The following is a 15,145-nucleotide window of genomic DNA, read 5'->3' as shown; positions in this document are numbered from 1 at the left end:
TCACTGATGATTTAAAAAAAAAAAATCACATTGTGTAAATATATTTTGTAAGAGTCCATATCGCCCAGCCCAATTTACAATTGAAAATCTAGCCCACTTTGTAGAAAATACCAAGATATAGGCCTATCATATTTCACAATTCAGCCTAAAAATACTGAGATATGATTTTTGGTCCATATCGCCCAGCCCTACTCAAGATCTTTGTTGTCGTCAGTGTTGGGGCTAGTAACGTGTTTTAGTACTAAATGACCATAAGTTAAGTTAAGTTAAGTTATCCTTTATTTATCCCCTTGGGGAAATTCATCCTCTGCATTTGACCCATCCTCTACTAGGAACCTTCCTAGAACTAGGAGCAGTGGGCAGCCACTGTGCAGCGCCCGGGGACCAACTCCAGTTGTTTTTGCCAGTGCCTTGGTCAGGGGCACTGACAGGAGTATTAACCCTAACATACATGTCTTTCTTTGATGGTGGGAGGAAACCGGAGCACCCGGAGAAAACCCACACGAACACGGGGAGAACATGCAAACTCCACACAGAAAGGACCTGGGCCGGACCGGGGTTCGAACCCGGGACCTTCTTGCTGTGAGGCAACAGTGTTAACCACTGAGCCACCGTGCCGCCCATGTTAGTTTTTCAATTATTGTCATCTGTTAGTAGTTACATTACATAGAATATTTTTACTCACTGACTTTTTCATGTATACACTGAGACTTTACAAAATGTTTGGTCATGGAAATTTGGTTTAAAGTCATGGAAATGTGTAAAAAATGTGTAGGAACCCTGAAGGGTTAAATCGAGCATTTATGAGAGATTTCAAATTATCAAGATATATATCGTATATCGCGATATAGCCGAAAAATATCGAGATATTCTTTAGAGGTCATATCGCCCAGCCCTAGGACAAACCCTGTTATAGGGCCTGCGCCACTGCGTGCGCTGGCCAAAAAGACTTATGATGCAGTTTATTTCATTCACTGGACGAGTGGACCAGTGACGAGTGGAGCATTTATGGATATAGGGGGTTAGCCCAGTGTTGTCGGGGTCACTGATGGGACAGACTAACTATTCATTAAACAGGGATTTTCATTTTTGACAGTAAGTAAAGTACAGTTCTATTTGCTGTACACTAAATTGTGTGATTATTTGATTCCTTGTGTACATTCTGAATGATTACAAGAGGCATGTTGAGATTTGGACCAATGGACCAATGACAGCATCTAAAAGAGTGTCATACCTAGCAACAGAGTGGACCACACATCACTAAGATCAACGTTCTTGACCATTACTCTCTCAGAGGTGAGTCACTTTGAGAAGAACTTTCTTAACACGTTCACTGCCGTCGACCAGTTATCTCGTCAAAAAAAATCCAACGGTTGACTGCCGTCGACGAGTTATCTCGTCAAAAAAAATCCAACGGTTGACTGCCGTCGACGAGTTATCTCGTCAAAAAAAAAAAAAAAAAAAATTTGACGGTGGGACGTGGATCAAACCCTTTTACATCTCCTATAAAAATATGGGAGCCACCGAACGTGTACAACCCATTCCACCGACCCACTAAGTGGCGACAGTGCTCTCCAGACTAGAGAAAGCCGAGCCAAAACTGCAGGGAAAAGCGTGAGGAAACCATTCTCATACTGTAGAATGGTTTGGCGAAAACGCTTTCGCGCTGGCGCACAACGGTGGCGCACAAAGGTGGGGGGTTCCAAAAATAGACTGGGTGCAACACACTTTGAAACACGCAGCATAAAGCCCAGAATTGCACAAAGCTTCATCAAAGCTCTCAACCGAAACCCCAAGAAACGAGCGAGCCCCATCCAGACTCGCCCGTGAGGGGCCGCCAGCAGCCAGGCAGCACAGACAGGCAGCAGAAACTCGCTTGTGACAAACGCTGCAAAGCCACCAGAGACACACCCACGGAGGGAGGAGTTTGAAGGAGAGGGGGGTGGGGGTGCTGTTATGGAGGAAATTACTGTTCAGAACTATTGTTTAGATGTCTGATGTCTTACTGATGCCAAAAATAAATGGTTAAAGTGACTGTTCTATCGAATTTCACAAAAAGGCATTTATCTCAGCTTTCCTTTTCAGACGCTGAAACCATGCTGTATTCAACTGCTAATGCCTACATAACTACTAACTCTACAAACTAACTCTTTTAGACAGAGAAAGCACACATTCTATTAGTTATTTTGAGATATTTTGTGTTCACAAAGTCCTAGCAGAAAATAATCCTCGGCTCTTGAAAGATGAGCCAGAATCCTCAAAAAAAACCTTGGCAGAAGCTACCTACAGTAAAAAAAAAACTGTTGGCAGTGAATGTGTTAAATCACTCCTAAAATAGAACTGCTTGCTAGGAAGTTTTAGGCCAAGTTAAGACTCAGTTAAGACCTTCCTCATTTTAACAGCCATACTGGCAGCCAGGACGAGCCAGAGAAGAGCTTTACCTTCAGTCTGACTGCTGTCAGTGGGAAGCTGAGGAAGAGGAGCAGACTGTGGCTGACTCGAGGAAGCTCTTTTGTTTTCTGAAGAAAGAGAGACAGAGGGGGAGGGAGAGACACAGAGAGAGAGAGAGAAACAGAGAGAGTGGGAGAGAGATGCAATAAGGACACTTGTGTTTTTGTATTGAGGAATGATAAAAGACTATATTATTTTATGGCTTCGGCTGGCGTCTTGCTTCACTATAGTAGCGGGTGCTGGGGATGATGGGTAAGCTAATGTAGCCTTCGCCTATTGTTCAAAACTGACAAAAAAAATCTCAGAATCAAAGGTGAAATAATTAAAATGTATGCCCATGTCATTAACCTATCCTGTATCCTATTGTTGAGTTATCAAAGACATTTTTCTGTTTTTGTGCTGAGAAATGTTAAAGATATGTTAAGATATAGATAGTAGATGGGCCGCCATCTACTATCTATATCTTAACATATCTTAAGATATAGATATAGATAACATATCTCATAGGGGTGCTCCAAAAAATCGATTCTGAAAGGATCGCGATTCTTAATGCCACGATTCCTGGATCAATTCCAAACTCCCAAGAATCGATTCTTAACTCATTGAGTGCCAGCCACTTTTGGAGAACGGACGCTCCCAGTGCCAGAGTTTCAGAGCGTTTTCAGTGATTTCTCGAGGCCCACAGAATATTGTGTGATATTACTATGTAAACACCGAACTAGGGATGCAGGGGTTAACCGGTTTGACTATTAACCGCGATTTAAAACGTCACGGTTATATAACCGCAGAGGCTCCGCTACACCGAGTGTTTTGTTTCACAACAGTCCGTCAGTTTAAACTCCCATGCGGCGCAGACGGCGCTGGAAGGAGAGGAACCTGTCTCTCTCGCTTCGTTTCCGCACGGACTATTTAGCGGAGGCACCAAACACAGGCAGCTGCCATGTCTCCCAGTAGTAGCCAGTCTGTAGCCTAGCCATGGATGCCCAACATAAATGTTGCAATACATGTCCCGCAAGGTTTCTGAGATTAGGGGAAAGTCTGAGCTGGTGTTACGTTAAACCAAACGTGGGGAAGAGGCAGCGGATTTGTTTAGCGTTAACATACAGTCATTGACGTTAACGTTAGCTGTTGTGGCTAATGTTAGCTAGCTGGCCATAGCCTAGCGTACATAGTTCCTCAAGCTCGTTGTGACCAAACATCCCCGCATTTAAAGCACTTCATGCTCCCAGCGCTGGCCTAAACCATAGAGAACCGCATGCTTTACACGAAAAGAAACATCAAGGGTTTGTGTCAACTCCAAAAGCAACCCGCTAACGTTACATGTAGGCCTAATAACGTGAAGCTAACGTAGCTAGCTGCTTGGCAGTCATGATCTGACTGAGACAAGGAAAACAAATGCGCACATTTACATAACAAACACCAGTCAACACCACAGAGTGTCCTTTCTTTAATCCAGAGGGAGCATTTTCCAGTAAAAAGTGAAACGACACATGATGGCTTATAGTGAGGCTTTCCATGCCTGCCCCATCATCACTTCAATAGAACTGACCCCAATGCAAAATTCATTTCAGACGGCACATTTAGTTGCCAGTAACATGCCAATAAGAGTCTAAGTTACTATGCCTTTTGTGTTTTTTTCTGCAGACTAAGCAGCTATAGGCTTTCGCTTCTATAAAATAATAATAAAATATTTTTTGTATTATATATATATATATATTATATCAGAAATGTTGTTTGTTTTATGTTCACAATAGTGATGTCAGTTAGATTTGATTAGGTCAGAGCCATGGAATATTAAATCATCCATCTTTGCTCACTACATCTGCCCTTTCTTCTTTTTTTAATCCCAGGTGTGCATAAAATACAGGTTAAGAACTTATTTTTTTAAATACAAAAATGTGAAAAAAGTAACAATAGTATGTTTAACGTATCGGTTATTGGCCAGGAGAATATTTATCGGTTAGCGTAGGCCTATACTATCGGCTGTAAAAATCCATATCGTGCATTAGTATTCCGGAAGGCAGCAACTGTTAAGATTGTGGGGGAAATACAATAAAACCTCTATTTAGAGAATGCTCATGTGATTTTTATACGTCCATAACAATAATCGTGAAACCGTGATAATCGTGGTTTTTTCTCAGACTATAATCGTACATCAAAATTTATAATCGTTGCATCCCTACACCGAACACGCACAAAGAACGATGAGACTCTCTTCTATCATCTGCAAAAAAAAGTTTATTGATCCCATTTTCCGTTCTTTAGTTATGAGCCGGAGAAGATAGGCTGTTTTGAGCAAAAAGACACTTTTCAAATTAGAAGCTGAGTTATTCCGCCTTTTGTGAAATGCAGCATTTCAAGCACATTCAGTGAGTCTGAAGATAATATTTTCTGATGTAGTGACGTGGTGTAGTTGTGTTGTGCTTGCGTGCCCCACCCCCCTCCCCCCCCCTCTCCCCCCCTCAGCTGCAAACTCCTCCCCACACTACACAGCCTCACGCACCCAGTCTATTTTCGGAGGCTCCGTTTTTTTGCGCCGGCTCCCAGCGCGACAAGGAAATGCCAAACCGGACTGCAGGGAAAGGTTTGGCCCTTCGTCGTCGGGTGCTGCCTTTCTGGCGGCTAATCGTGTGAAGAAACTATGCAGACAGACAGACAGAGGGAGAGGGGCTCAGTTGTGTGCGCGGATTGACTGCTGTTCGCAGCCAACATCAGCTGCAAGTCAGAGCAATCTATATGGCTCTGGCTGCAGCATGCATCGGTTTCTCTTTGATCACGGGTATTTTTCCTGTTGTTTTCCTGACCTTCCTCTAATCTGGAGAGCACTGTCGCCACCTAATGGGTCGGTAAAATAGCTTTTACACATTCAACATGCCCCAAAATTTTACAGGAGATATATTAGGCTTTGATCCACGTCCCACCGTCAAAAAACGCAATTGACGACAATCGTCGTCATTGGCACTCTACGTCACTAAAGCAATTGACGACGATTGTCGTCATTGGCACTCAATGAGTTAAAATTGTAAAAAAAAAAAAAAAAAAAATTTTTTTTACAGTGCACCTGAACGCAACATGCAAGATACCGGCTGAATAAGTGTCCAAATGTTCATGTCATTTGTGTACTGTACTGCCACGGTGCCACCACCTCTTGCACTTAAGAACTCTGGTTAATGTATTCCCCCCAAAAGTCTACAGATCCCCCCCAGCCTATAAATCCATCTTATCTGAAGAACATAAGGGGGGAATTCCCCCCTAGTTTGCTAAATGAATTTACGCCCTGACTGTAATACAGAAGTTGAATTTGAAGTTCAGCATTAATACATTTGTCATTTTTTGTCTTATATTTACCTTTGTGTGTTATTGCAATATAAAACTACATAATTGAGAATCGATTCTCGATTCTGGAATCGAGAATCGTTGGAATCGAGAATCGATTCTGGAATCGGATCGTGACCCCAGGAATCGGAATCGGATCGGATCGTGGCTTAGCCGGATCGGAGCACCCCTAATATCTCACAAGTGTTGGAAGTACTGAAGATGCTATTCAGCTTGCCAGAGAAGGGAATGAACTCTGTGCCATGGGTGGTCTCCAACTACTGTACATAAAGACTGTCAAATTATACAGTTGTCCTATAGAGAACATACCACTCTCTCTTTTTTCCCAGATTTGTTTTTATCCAATTTCATCCTCCATTAGTGCTAATTTTAATGTATTTATCCTGGTTGCTGCTCCACCCTCTGCCGATCTGGGCAGAGCCGAAACTGGCTCCATGCTTCCTCCGAGACATGGGCAGTAGCCAGCCGCTTCTTTTCACCTGACAGGGGAAGCTTCACCGGTAGGACATAGCACGTGGGAGGATCACGCTATTCCAACGAGTTCCCCTCCCTCCGAACAGGTGCCCCGAATGACCAGACGAGGCACCACTTCAGCGACCATGATATTGCATGTTTTGGTGAGGGGTTCCTATATGAGGGAAACCCCCAGGGGGCACGGGGAGAACATGCAAACTCCACACAGAAAGGCCCTTTTGACGACCCCACCCAGGCGGTGGGCACTCGAGGACATGCGGACGGGCACGCACACCTTCAGCGCTCACAGCGTCCCAGGTTGGAATCGAACCCAGCATACCACTCTCTGAACCAGCATCCAATGTGAAGTCTATGGACCTCACGTTCAATGATCTTCCCCTTGAGAGATTTCTCAATGGGAAGTGGAGTCCAACCACTTCCAGCTTAATGTCAGCCCCAAGTAGATGAGTGCGCGGGACTGTTTTTTAAACCCCGCTCCCACTGGATTTCTGACCATTACCGCCTGCTCCCACAACGTGTGTGTCATTGACCGCCTGCAAGCCACGTTATTACCGCCCGCTCCCGCCTGCTATAACAAAAGGCGGGGTCCCGCGGTACTTCATTGAACTGGGCTCTCTTAAAAATCACATCATGTTTTCCTAATGTAGTGCTGTTTAAAGGCTGCTGCATTCAATTTAATCCCACCTGTAAAAACCTGTTTTGCTTATAAGGCTCTAAAAATGTCACTGAAGGAGGTATCAATAGATTTCCTGCTAATATTGACATAACAAAGTGTCTCAATCAAATATGTGCAGTGTCACATGTTTCATGTGAATTGTCACATGACCAGAGCTGTTTAATACCTATGTTGTACCTATATATAGACATAATATTACTGTAAAGTACCTATGTTGTACCTATATATAGACATTATATTACTGTAAAGTACCTATGTTGTACCTTTATATAGACATTATATTATTGTAACCTTCTTGATTGAGGTCCACCATAAGAAACCTCTCCTGTTTCTTCAGGATATCATAGAAGATATCTTTGGCTCTATCTCCACTGGCATGCAGAAAGTTACAGAGCTCTCTCATCTCCCGAGCAAAACAAGGAAGCCATTGAGAATTGGCTAGAAGAAAAATGTGGATCTAGCTGTCAAGGAAGTAAGTTGGAGTGTTCAACTTCCGTATATATGATCTTTGTGTGCAACACACGACCATGCACGCAACATAGGAGAACGCCAGGATTGGGGGGGTTTGCTTTCCCCTGTTTTGGGCGTGGTTTCTGAATGATGACGCGCTCCACAGTGTCTCTATAGTTCATAATACCCGCCTTCTCATGGGTCATATAATCTTATGTAGTTTATAAGGCTTTCAGGAGCTGTGACATCAAGTAAAAGAAACATACTGTATGAACTAAAGCGCAAATTATGCTCACGCGAAATCGCCGGCGCTAACTGCGCCGAGGGGGTCGCCGCTGCTGGGCGTCCTATCGGCGCAGCTTGGTGGAGGAGGGGTGCAGCTCCTCGAAAATGTGACTCCGTGGCATCAACGCGGACGTGACGTGACCAGCACGAGAGCTGTGATTGGCCGTTGCCTTGGGCCGCGCACATAAAGTACTTGTTGTGAGGAATGAGGAAATTCCATTTCCTTATTTAACAGTGCTTGTCCCTCTTCTAGCAAAGCCTTCTGCAGGCTCACCGGAATGAGTTTTGAAATGGAGGGACAATAAAATGTCCCCCCACCGACATGATTGCAAGTTCTTGGTAAACAACACGATAACATCGTAATGGACATAAGTGTACCACAAGCCACCTAGTGTTTTGGACGTGTACCGCAGCCAACGCGCCGAGTTACGTTCGAGTATGCACAGTCTCGCGGTCGCCTCTAGTCGGCGGCAAGGCTCCAAGTCGAGGGTGCGCAGAACCCTGTCAGCGCCTTAAATCGTTCATCATTTTAACAGCCACACACAATGGTCAGTGAGAAGACCAACATGGCAGCCAGGGGGAGCCAGAGAATAGCTTTACCTTCAGTCTGACTGTCAGTGGGAGGCTGCGGACGAGGAGAAGCTCCTCTGTTCTCTGAAGGCTCCCCGACATCACTGACATCCACTGAGAGAGAGACAGAGAGAGAGAGAAACTTTAAAAGGGCTTGAATTTAAGACAAGCCAACCAGCCAATAGCTCCTATTCATCCCACAACTCTTTACATTTATACTGAAGAACTGAAGGAAGTGAACATTCATCATGTTTAGTTTTCATTTGAGTCTCTCACATGAATAAAGGTGAATAAAGGTCCTTTACACACCAAGAGTAATTCCGTGTGCCATTAATTCACACGTCAATCATATTTCTTTTCAAACCTATAATCAATCAATGCAACTGTGAATATTGACGTCAAAATTTCGAAAAAATACAGAGATTTTCACCAGATGACCAGAATAGCTCTATTTTAAAGAAAATAATGATTGGGGTGATTTTGTAGAGAGTCCATCTGATTTTGGAGGTCGAATTAGGTATTTTAATGTTTCTCAAGCACTGGGCTGTGGCCCACTGGTAGGCCTCAGAGTGCCATCTATCAGGGTTCATACACATTTTGACCAATGGATTTCCATGACTTACATACATGAAAAAGTGAGTGAGTTAGGACATTCTACTTTAAAATGTCACTAGCCTACACTTCACTTAGTGTAATGCAGCTTTTAAAGCCAGGGAAAGAGAACATTTATGCCGTATCACCATATTACCATAATCCAACATCTAAGACCATATATAGTCTCATATCACAATATTGACATAAAATTTATATATTGCCCACCCCTAATATTGAGTGCCAGAATCTACCTCCCAATGATGTTATTTGCAGAAAAACATTAGATTTCATTGTGATGCATTTACATCACAAGATGTAAATGCATCTTGTGACGTTAAATGAGCCTGAGGTCAGCTGTTTTAATTTTCTACTCAAAGGTATTAAATAATGTTTCAATAAATCAACAGTGAAACACCCCTGTCACTTTACACACTTGGTCTGACCCCCCAGAACGAGCAAAAACGCTAAATTAGCGCCTTTGGGAAGATAGAGCCCTATATATTTTAAACAGGACGTTGCCATAGAAATCATTGATCATTGATGCAATTCTTGCCGGGGATGCCAGAGTTCGGCATAACACCGGCACTCAGCTTGCCAAATGCCCTCATATTACCAAATGCTCACAGCTGGCTCTGTGTTCAAACTGGACTTATTTCAGTTATGACTTCTGATATTTGACATCAGACACACGGCTAGCCTCTGCTCTGACCTTTGACCTCAGACAAACACCTAGAGCCCTATCTTCCCCCTGGCCTTAAAGTAGCGTTTAACGCCAGGCCAAGTGCTATTTATGGCTCATTTCCACCACATTTTACAGCCCTGCACAGCCCGTCACCACTCGGCTCTACTTGTTTCAACCCGATGGACGTTCTGCTTCGACCGCCGTTCATCTGCCCCCGCCCACACCTGGTCGTCATAGCGACGTTACAATTAAATCCATACACAGAACTTTTAAACTGTTTATGAAATACTGGTGCCTCTAAATGACCTACAGTGTGTGTGTGTGTGTGTGTGTGTGTGTGTGTGTGTGTGAGAGAGAGAGAGAGAGAGAGCAGTGCTGGCATGACCACAGTCCTTGATCCTGGCCTGAGCAGCCAGCTCATAGCATCACAGCATGTTGGGCGGGTGTTACAGTGTACATGGGGAAATGTGACAATCAGCCAGGAGAATGGATATCACTTTGTTGTTAGTCAAAACTCACATGCGCTGCGCGAGGGACAGGCGCGAGGGACGGGGGTTGCGCTAGAGTGAAGCCTCTACCCCGGCGGCCTCTCACCAGGCAAGACCGCAGCTTCACCAAAGCACCTGCGGCCTAGCGGAGCCGACGCTGCACTGAACTACACAAGCGCTTCCTGAGAGCAGCGGACTTTTGGACAATTGAAACCACCGCCACGATTTTATTTCAGCAGAGGCGAAGGCAGCAACATAAAAGACTGATGGAAAAGCATAACAGAAGAGAAGGTAAGCCCCCACTAAACTGGTATGCAGCGCTGCATTGACAGTCAGTAGGATAGACAGAGTAAACACGATTCTGCCTGACCAATCAGTCGTCTACAATGTTTTCACGTCAACGTATGAACCCGGGTTCGCAGAATAGAACCCCGACGAGGCAGGTACTAAAAGTAGCACGACTCAGCCCCAAATCAAACCGGGCTGGACCGGTTTTTACCGGTGGAATGAGACCATTTATCGAGTCGAGCGGAGCGGGACCGCGCTACTACCTGCGGTGGAATTGGGCCATTAGTGGGCGTGGTCAGCGCAGTCCCTATTTTCCCCTCAGCGCTACACCTGGCGTTAACCACTTAACCACGCCTTTTTCACAACTCTGGTCACTGGTGAACTGCAGTTATGCTATGACATTCTTCCTTTCCAAACTACGATCCACTCGATCCAGTCCGGGTTGAGGCTCCATGCTGTCATCTCTTCATGCCAATTTGGATATCTCATCACAGATCAGCCTGAATAAAGCGATTCAACCTACAGCCAGGCAAATACAGATCTGTTCAGCAAGGCTGATGCGGTCTCCCTAGCCTACAATATAGAAGGTTAACTATCGGTGACATTCCTGATAGCATCCAATTCCATGATCTTTATGTTGTATACACATAACTTTATAGTTAGTGAATAGTGAACAAGCACTCGGCTCATTCAGGACAGGCTTAGTTTTATAACTTGTAGGCTACCTGCTGCTCCTGCTCATCACAGCACAGGCTAAATGATGCAACATAAATATAGCCTACATTATGTAAAGTCATGGCATAAATGTGTTTTTATTGAAAAAGTATGTGTCAAGTAAACTAAGTCTTGTTGGAGCGGACATCACAGTACAACTCGTCACTCGTCTATATCACATTGTATTTGCGACGGATATATATACGACCTGGATTACATATATGTTTCACATAGGGTTGTGTTTTGATTTTTACGTTTCATTTTGTCCAATATTGAAATGTTCTAGAATTGCATGTTGTGTTAACATAAATATTATTTATATCTACCACTTAGCCTACTTAGGCTGATTTGGTTGCTATTTCTTGTCAAAATGTATTAGCCTCTATGTATGCTGGGAGATTTCACATGTGAGTCTGTGTGTGACTTTGGTAGGGGAGCCGGCGCAGTGAATAAGGCCTGGTTTTTTAAAAGCGCTAAGCACTGTGCCACACCTCTTCAGCGTAAAGTGTACCAAGCAGTGGAACTCTCCATGCTCTTTCCTCTCCTCACAAGACATCACTGCTTGATGTTGACTATATTTTTTCCTGTCATGATGGTTTGTTTAGAACCTATTTAACCACAAAATTGCGTCTTGTTTCCACCTGCGAATGATTCTGAATATTCCTAATGTTTATTTGTTAGGGGACTGCCTCCTCACACATCTATCTGTTAAGGGACTCCCTCCTCACACATCTATCTGCTGTTAGGGGACTCCCTCCTCACACATCTATCTGTTAGGGGACTCCCTCCTCACATCTATCTGCTGTTAGGGGACTCCCTCCTCACACATATATCTGCTGTTAGGGGACTCCCTCCTCACACATCTATCTGCTGTTAGGGGACTCCCTCCTCACATATCTATCTGCTGTTAGGGGACTCCCTCCTCACACATCTATCTACTGTTAGGGGACTCCCTCCTCACACATCTATCTGTTAGGGGACTCCCTCCTCACACATCTATCTGCTGTTAGGGGACTCCCTCCTCACACATCTATCTGTTAGGGGACTCCCTCCTCACACATCTATCTGCTGTTAGGGGACTCCCTCCTCACACATCTATCTGCTGTTAGGGGATTCCCTCCTCACACATATATCTGCTGTTAGGGGACTCCCTCCTCACACATCTATCTGCTGTTAGGGGACTCCCTCCTCACACATCTATCTGCTGTTAGGGGACTCCCTCCTCACACATCTATCTGATGTTAGGGGACTCCCTCCTCACACATCTATCTGCTGTTAGGGGACTCCCTCCTCACACATCTATCTGCTGTTAGGGGACTCCCTCCTCACACATCTATCTGCTGTTAGGGGACTCCCTCCTCACACATCTATCTGTTAGGGGACTCCCTCCTCACACATCTATCTGTTAGGGGACTCCCTCCTCACACATCTATCTGCTGTTAGGGGACTCCCTCCTCACACATCTATCTGTTAGGGGACTCACTCCTCACACATCTATCTGCTGTTAGGGGACTCCCTCCTCACACATCTATCTGCTGTTAGGGGACTCCCTCCTCACACATCTATCTGTTAGGGGACTCACTCCTCACACATCTATCTGCTGTTAGGGGACTCCCTCCTCACACATCTATCTGCTGTTAGGGGACTCCCTCCTCACACATCTATCTGTTAGGGGACTCCCTCCTCACACATCTATCTGTTAGGAGACTCCCTCCTCACACATCTATCTGTTAGGGGACTCCCTCCTCACACATCTATCTGCTGTCATGAAGTTTACGGTTAGCGGACTCCCTCCTCACACATCTATCTGCTGTCATGAAGTTTACGGTTAGCGGACTCCCTCCTCACACATCTATCAGCAAGCAAGATAGGCTAACAGTTCATGCTATTGTTCCTATAATATAGTATACTTAATTTATGCATATGAACAAAAGGTCGAGGTTTGTCACCTGTCCGCACTTTTCTCTTCCTATGACTTACCTTCTGACAAACTCTGCACTAGATCATTCTTCTTCATCTCCCTCAAAACTCTCTTGGTCACCTCCAGAGAGTTTTCATGGTAGGTCTGGACCATCTCATCCACTGTGTCCAGCCTGTCTGCCTTACATAGTCGGCTCTTTGGGATGACTGGGAAGCCTTCCAGGAAGTCCGCCTGCTGCAGGAGCCACTTGAATGTCTTGAACTCTTCATCGTTCAAATCATCCAAAACTTTTCGCAGCTTGTTGGCTGCCATCCTTCAAGGATGATCCTTGTGGCTCCCTGCAAATCAGATGTTATTTTCAACTGAAATAACAATTATGTCATTTCTTCACTCATGGGGTGTCCTGGTGGCTTTTTGGCTCATGACCACTTAAAACTGAAGAGTGAGGTCATGTGACCTCCTTTAAGGTCCTTACACATCGGGAGCATTTTTTTCGTGCGATTAATTCGCACATCAATCATATTTTCCGAACCTATATCAGTCAATGCAACCGTGCATACCAACGGCGAAGTTGCGCTGAACGTTATTGCGGTGTTTATTTTTTCGAACCACTGTCGATTTTTCTGAAATTTGCTTCCGACGTGTACACATCTGTGGCTGTGATTGATAGGGGGGCCAAAATTATTATCGCAATTTCGTGCTGTATATTCGCATCGCTCTTGATGTGTAAGGACCTTTACAGGACATGATAAATGTGACAAATTTACATAAGAGACTAGTTTATTTCCCTATCTCAAAAATCATCTCATGACCACCCACAAATATTTTATTTTTTATTAATTTTTATTTTATTTAACCTTTATTTATACAGGGAAGGCCCTTGAGAGCAAGCTCTCATTTACAAGGACGCCCTGTTACAGTGCATTTAGACATTTCAACAACACAAAATAGAAAATACAAAATTACAGTACAAATAGATAACAAGATAAAAACATGAAGAAAAACAAGATCAATCCTTATGTAACATATCTTCAAGTACTCTGAACGACTCTATAGAGACAAATCGCTCCAGTTTTAGAGAGTCCGTGAGCCTGTTCCATTTATCAGGGGCGTGATTCGCTTTTCACACGTGGAATAAACAATCTGATGTGTGACTGCGAGCGTGTCTGATAATTAGTACCAATAAAGGGATAGTTCGGTTTGTTTGAAGTGGGGTCCTATCAGCTAATAAGATACACTAACTTAATTAGGTACAGTGGTCTTGAAGCGGGGCGCAGCGTCGAACGAGATCCGGCACCCAGAGCAGCAGCCTCACCAGCTTTTTCTCTGTAAGTCCTGGGGGTCAACAACTAAAACGTAATTTAGCCACCTAAAACAACGCCCACCTAAACAAATCGATATCCGTGTACATGCACGCTCTATTTTGACAATTTTCAGCGCTTTACTTTTCCGCAAAACAGCAGTTTCATTCGGCACTGCTTTTTCTCCCAACCGTACAACTACCGTATTCCTCCGCTAAAAGCCTGCACAGAGCCGCAGCACTGGATTACTCCGCAGTTATTTGGGGGTATTTTATTTCTCTCGGTTTGTTAGTGAAGACACAACAAATATAATACACGAACGAAAATATGAGTGATTTTGATAGCGAGGATGATATGCCATTCACCTTGGTGACAAGAGGATACAATTATGAACCAGAGAGAATACAGAAGAGGAACTTTTGCAGAGAGTGAACAGGCAGAGAGATGCGCCTGCTGCCTAAATGCCAGGGTGCCCTGCAGACCTTTTTCACCATTCCCAGGATAAATTGTGGAAAACGTCCCAGACCAGAGAGGCCAGGTGACTTGTTGTCTGACTCTAAAGTAAGTCAGTGTTTTATCTCTCTTCTAAGCCTTCCTGTTTTGTAAACCGCGGCTCTGTGCTCTGTGCTGGCTTTTAGCGGAGGAATGCGGTAGTTGTACGGTTGGGAGAAAAAGCAGTGCCAAATGAAACTGCTGTTTTGCGGAAAAGTAAAGCGCTGAAAATTGTCAAAATAGAACGTGCATGTACACGGATATCGATTTGTTTAGGTGGGCGTTGTTTTAGGTGTTTTAGGTGGCTAAATTACGTTTTAGTTGTTGACCCCCGTACTTACAGAGAAAAGGCTGGTTTGGGTGCTGCTCTGAGTGCGCGGTCTCGTTCCACAATGCGCCCAGCCTGCAGACCACTGTACCTAA

The 15,145-nt window shown here is 44.4% G+C and overlaps 1 protein-coding gene across 1 annotated transcript in view; it reads right to left on the bottom strand.

The window, feature by feature from the left end:
- Positions 1–13,241, bottom strand: part of LOC310771060 (protein NLRC3-like) — a gene marked incomplete at both ends in the record, with an annotated part of 31,191 nt that extends 17,950 nt beyond the window's left edge. Inside the window, one exon of the mRNA XM_083663740.1 lies at positions 12,989–13,241. Coding sequence (XP_083519866.1) covers positions 12,989–13,241 — 253 coding nt within the window. The remainder of the gene's footprint in view (positions 1–12,988) is intronic.
- Positions 13,242–15,145: the final 1,904 nt, after the last annotated feature.

This window comes from Poromitra crassiceps, assembly GCF_964638095.1.
Source record: "Poromitra crassiceps genome assembly, contig: HAP1_SCAFFOLD_324, whole genome shotgun sequence".
Lineage (NCBI taxonomy): Eukaryota > Metazoa > Chordata > Actinopteri > Beryciformes > Melamphaidae > Poromitra > Poromitra crassiceps.
The sequence above is the reverse complement of the archived record's forward strand: the minus strand, read 5'-3'. Positions and strand labels throughout refer to the sequence as shown.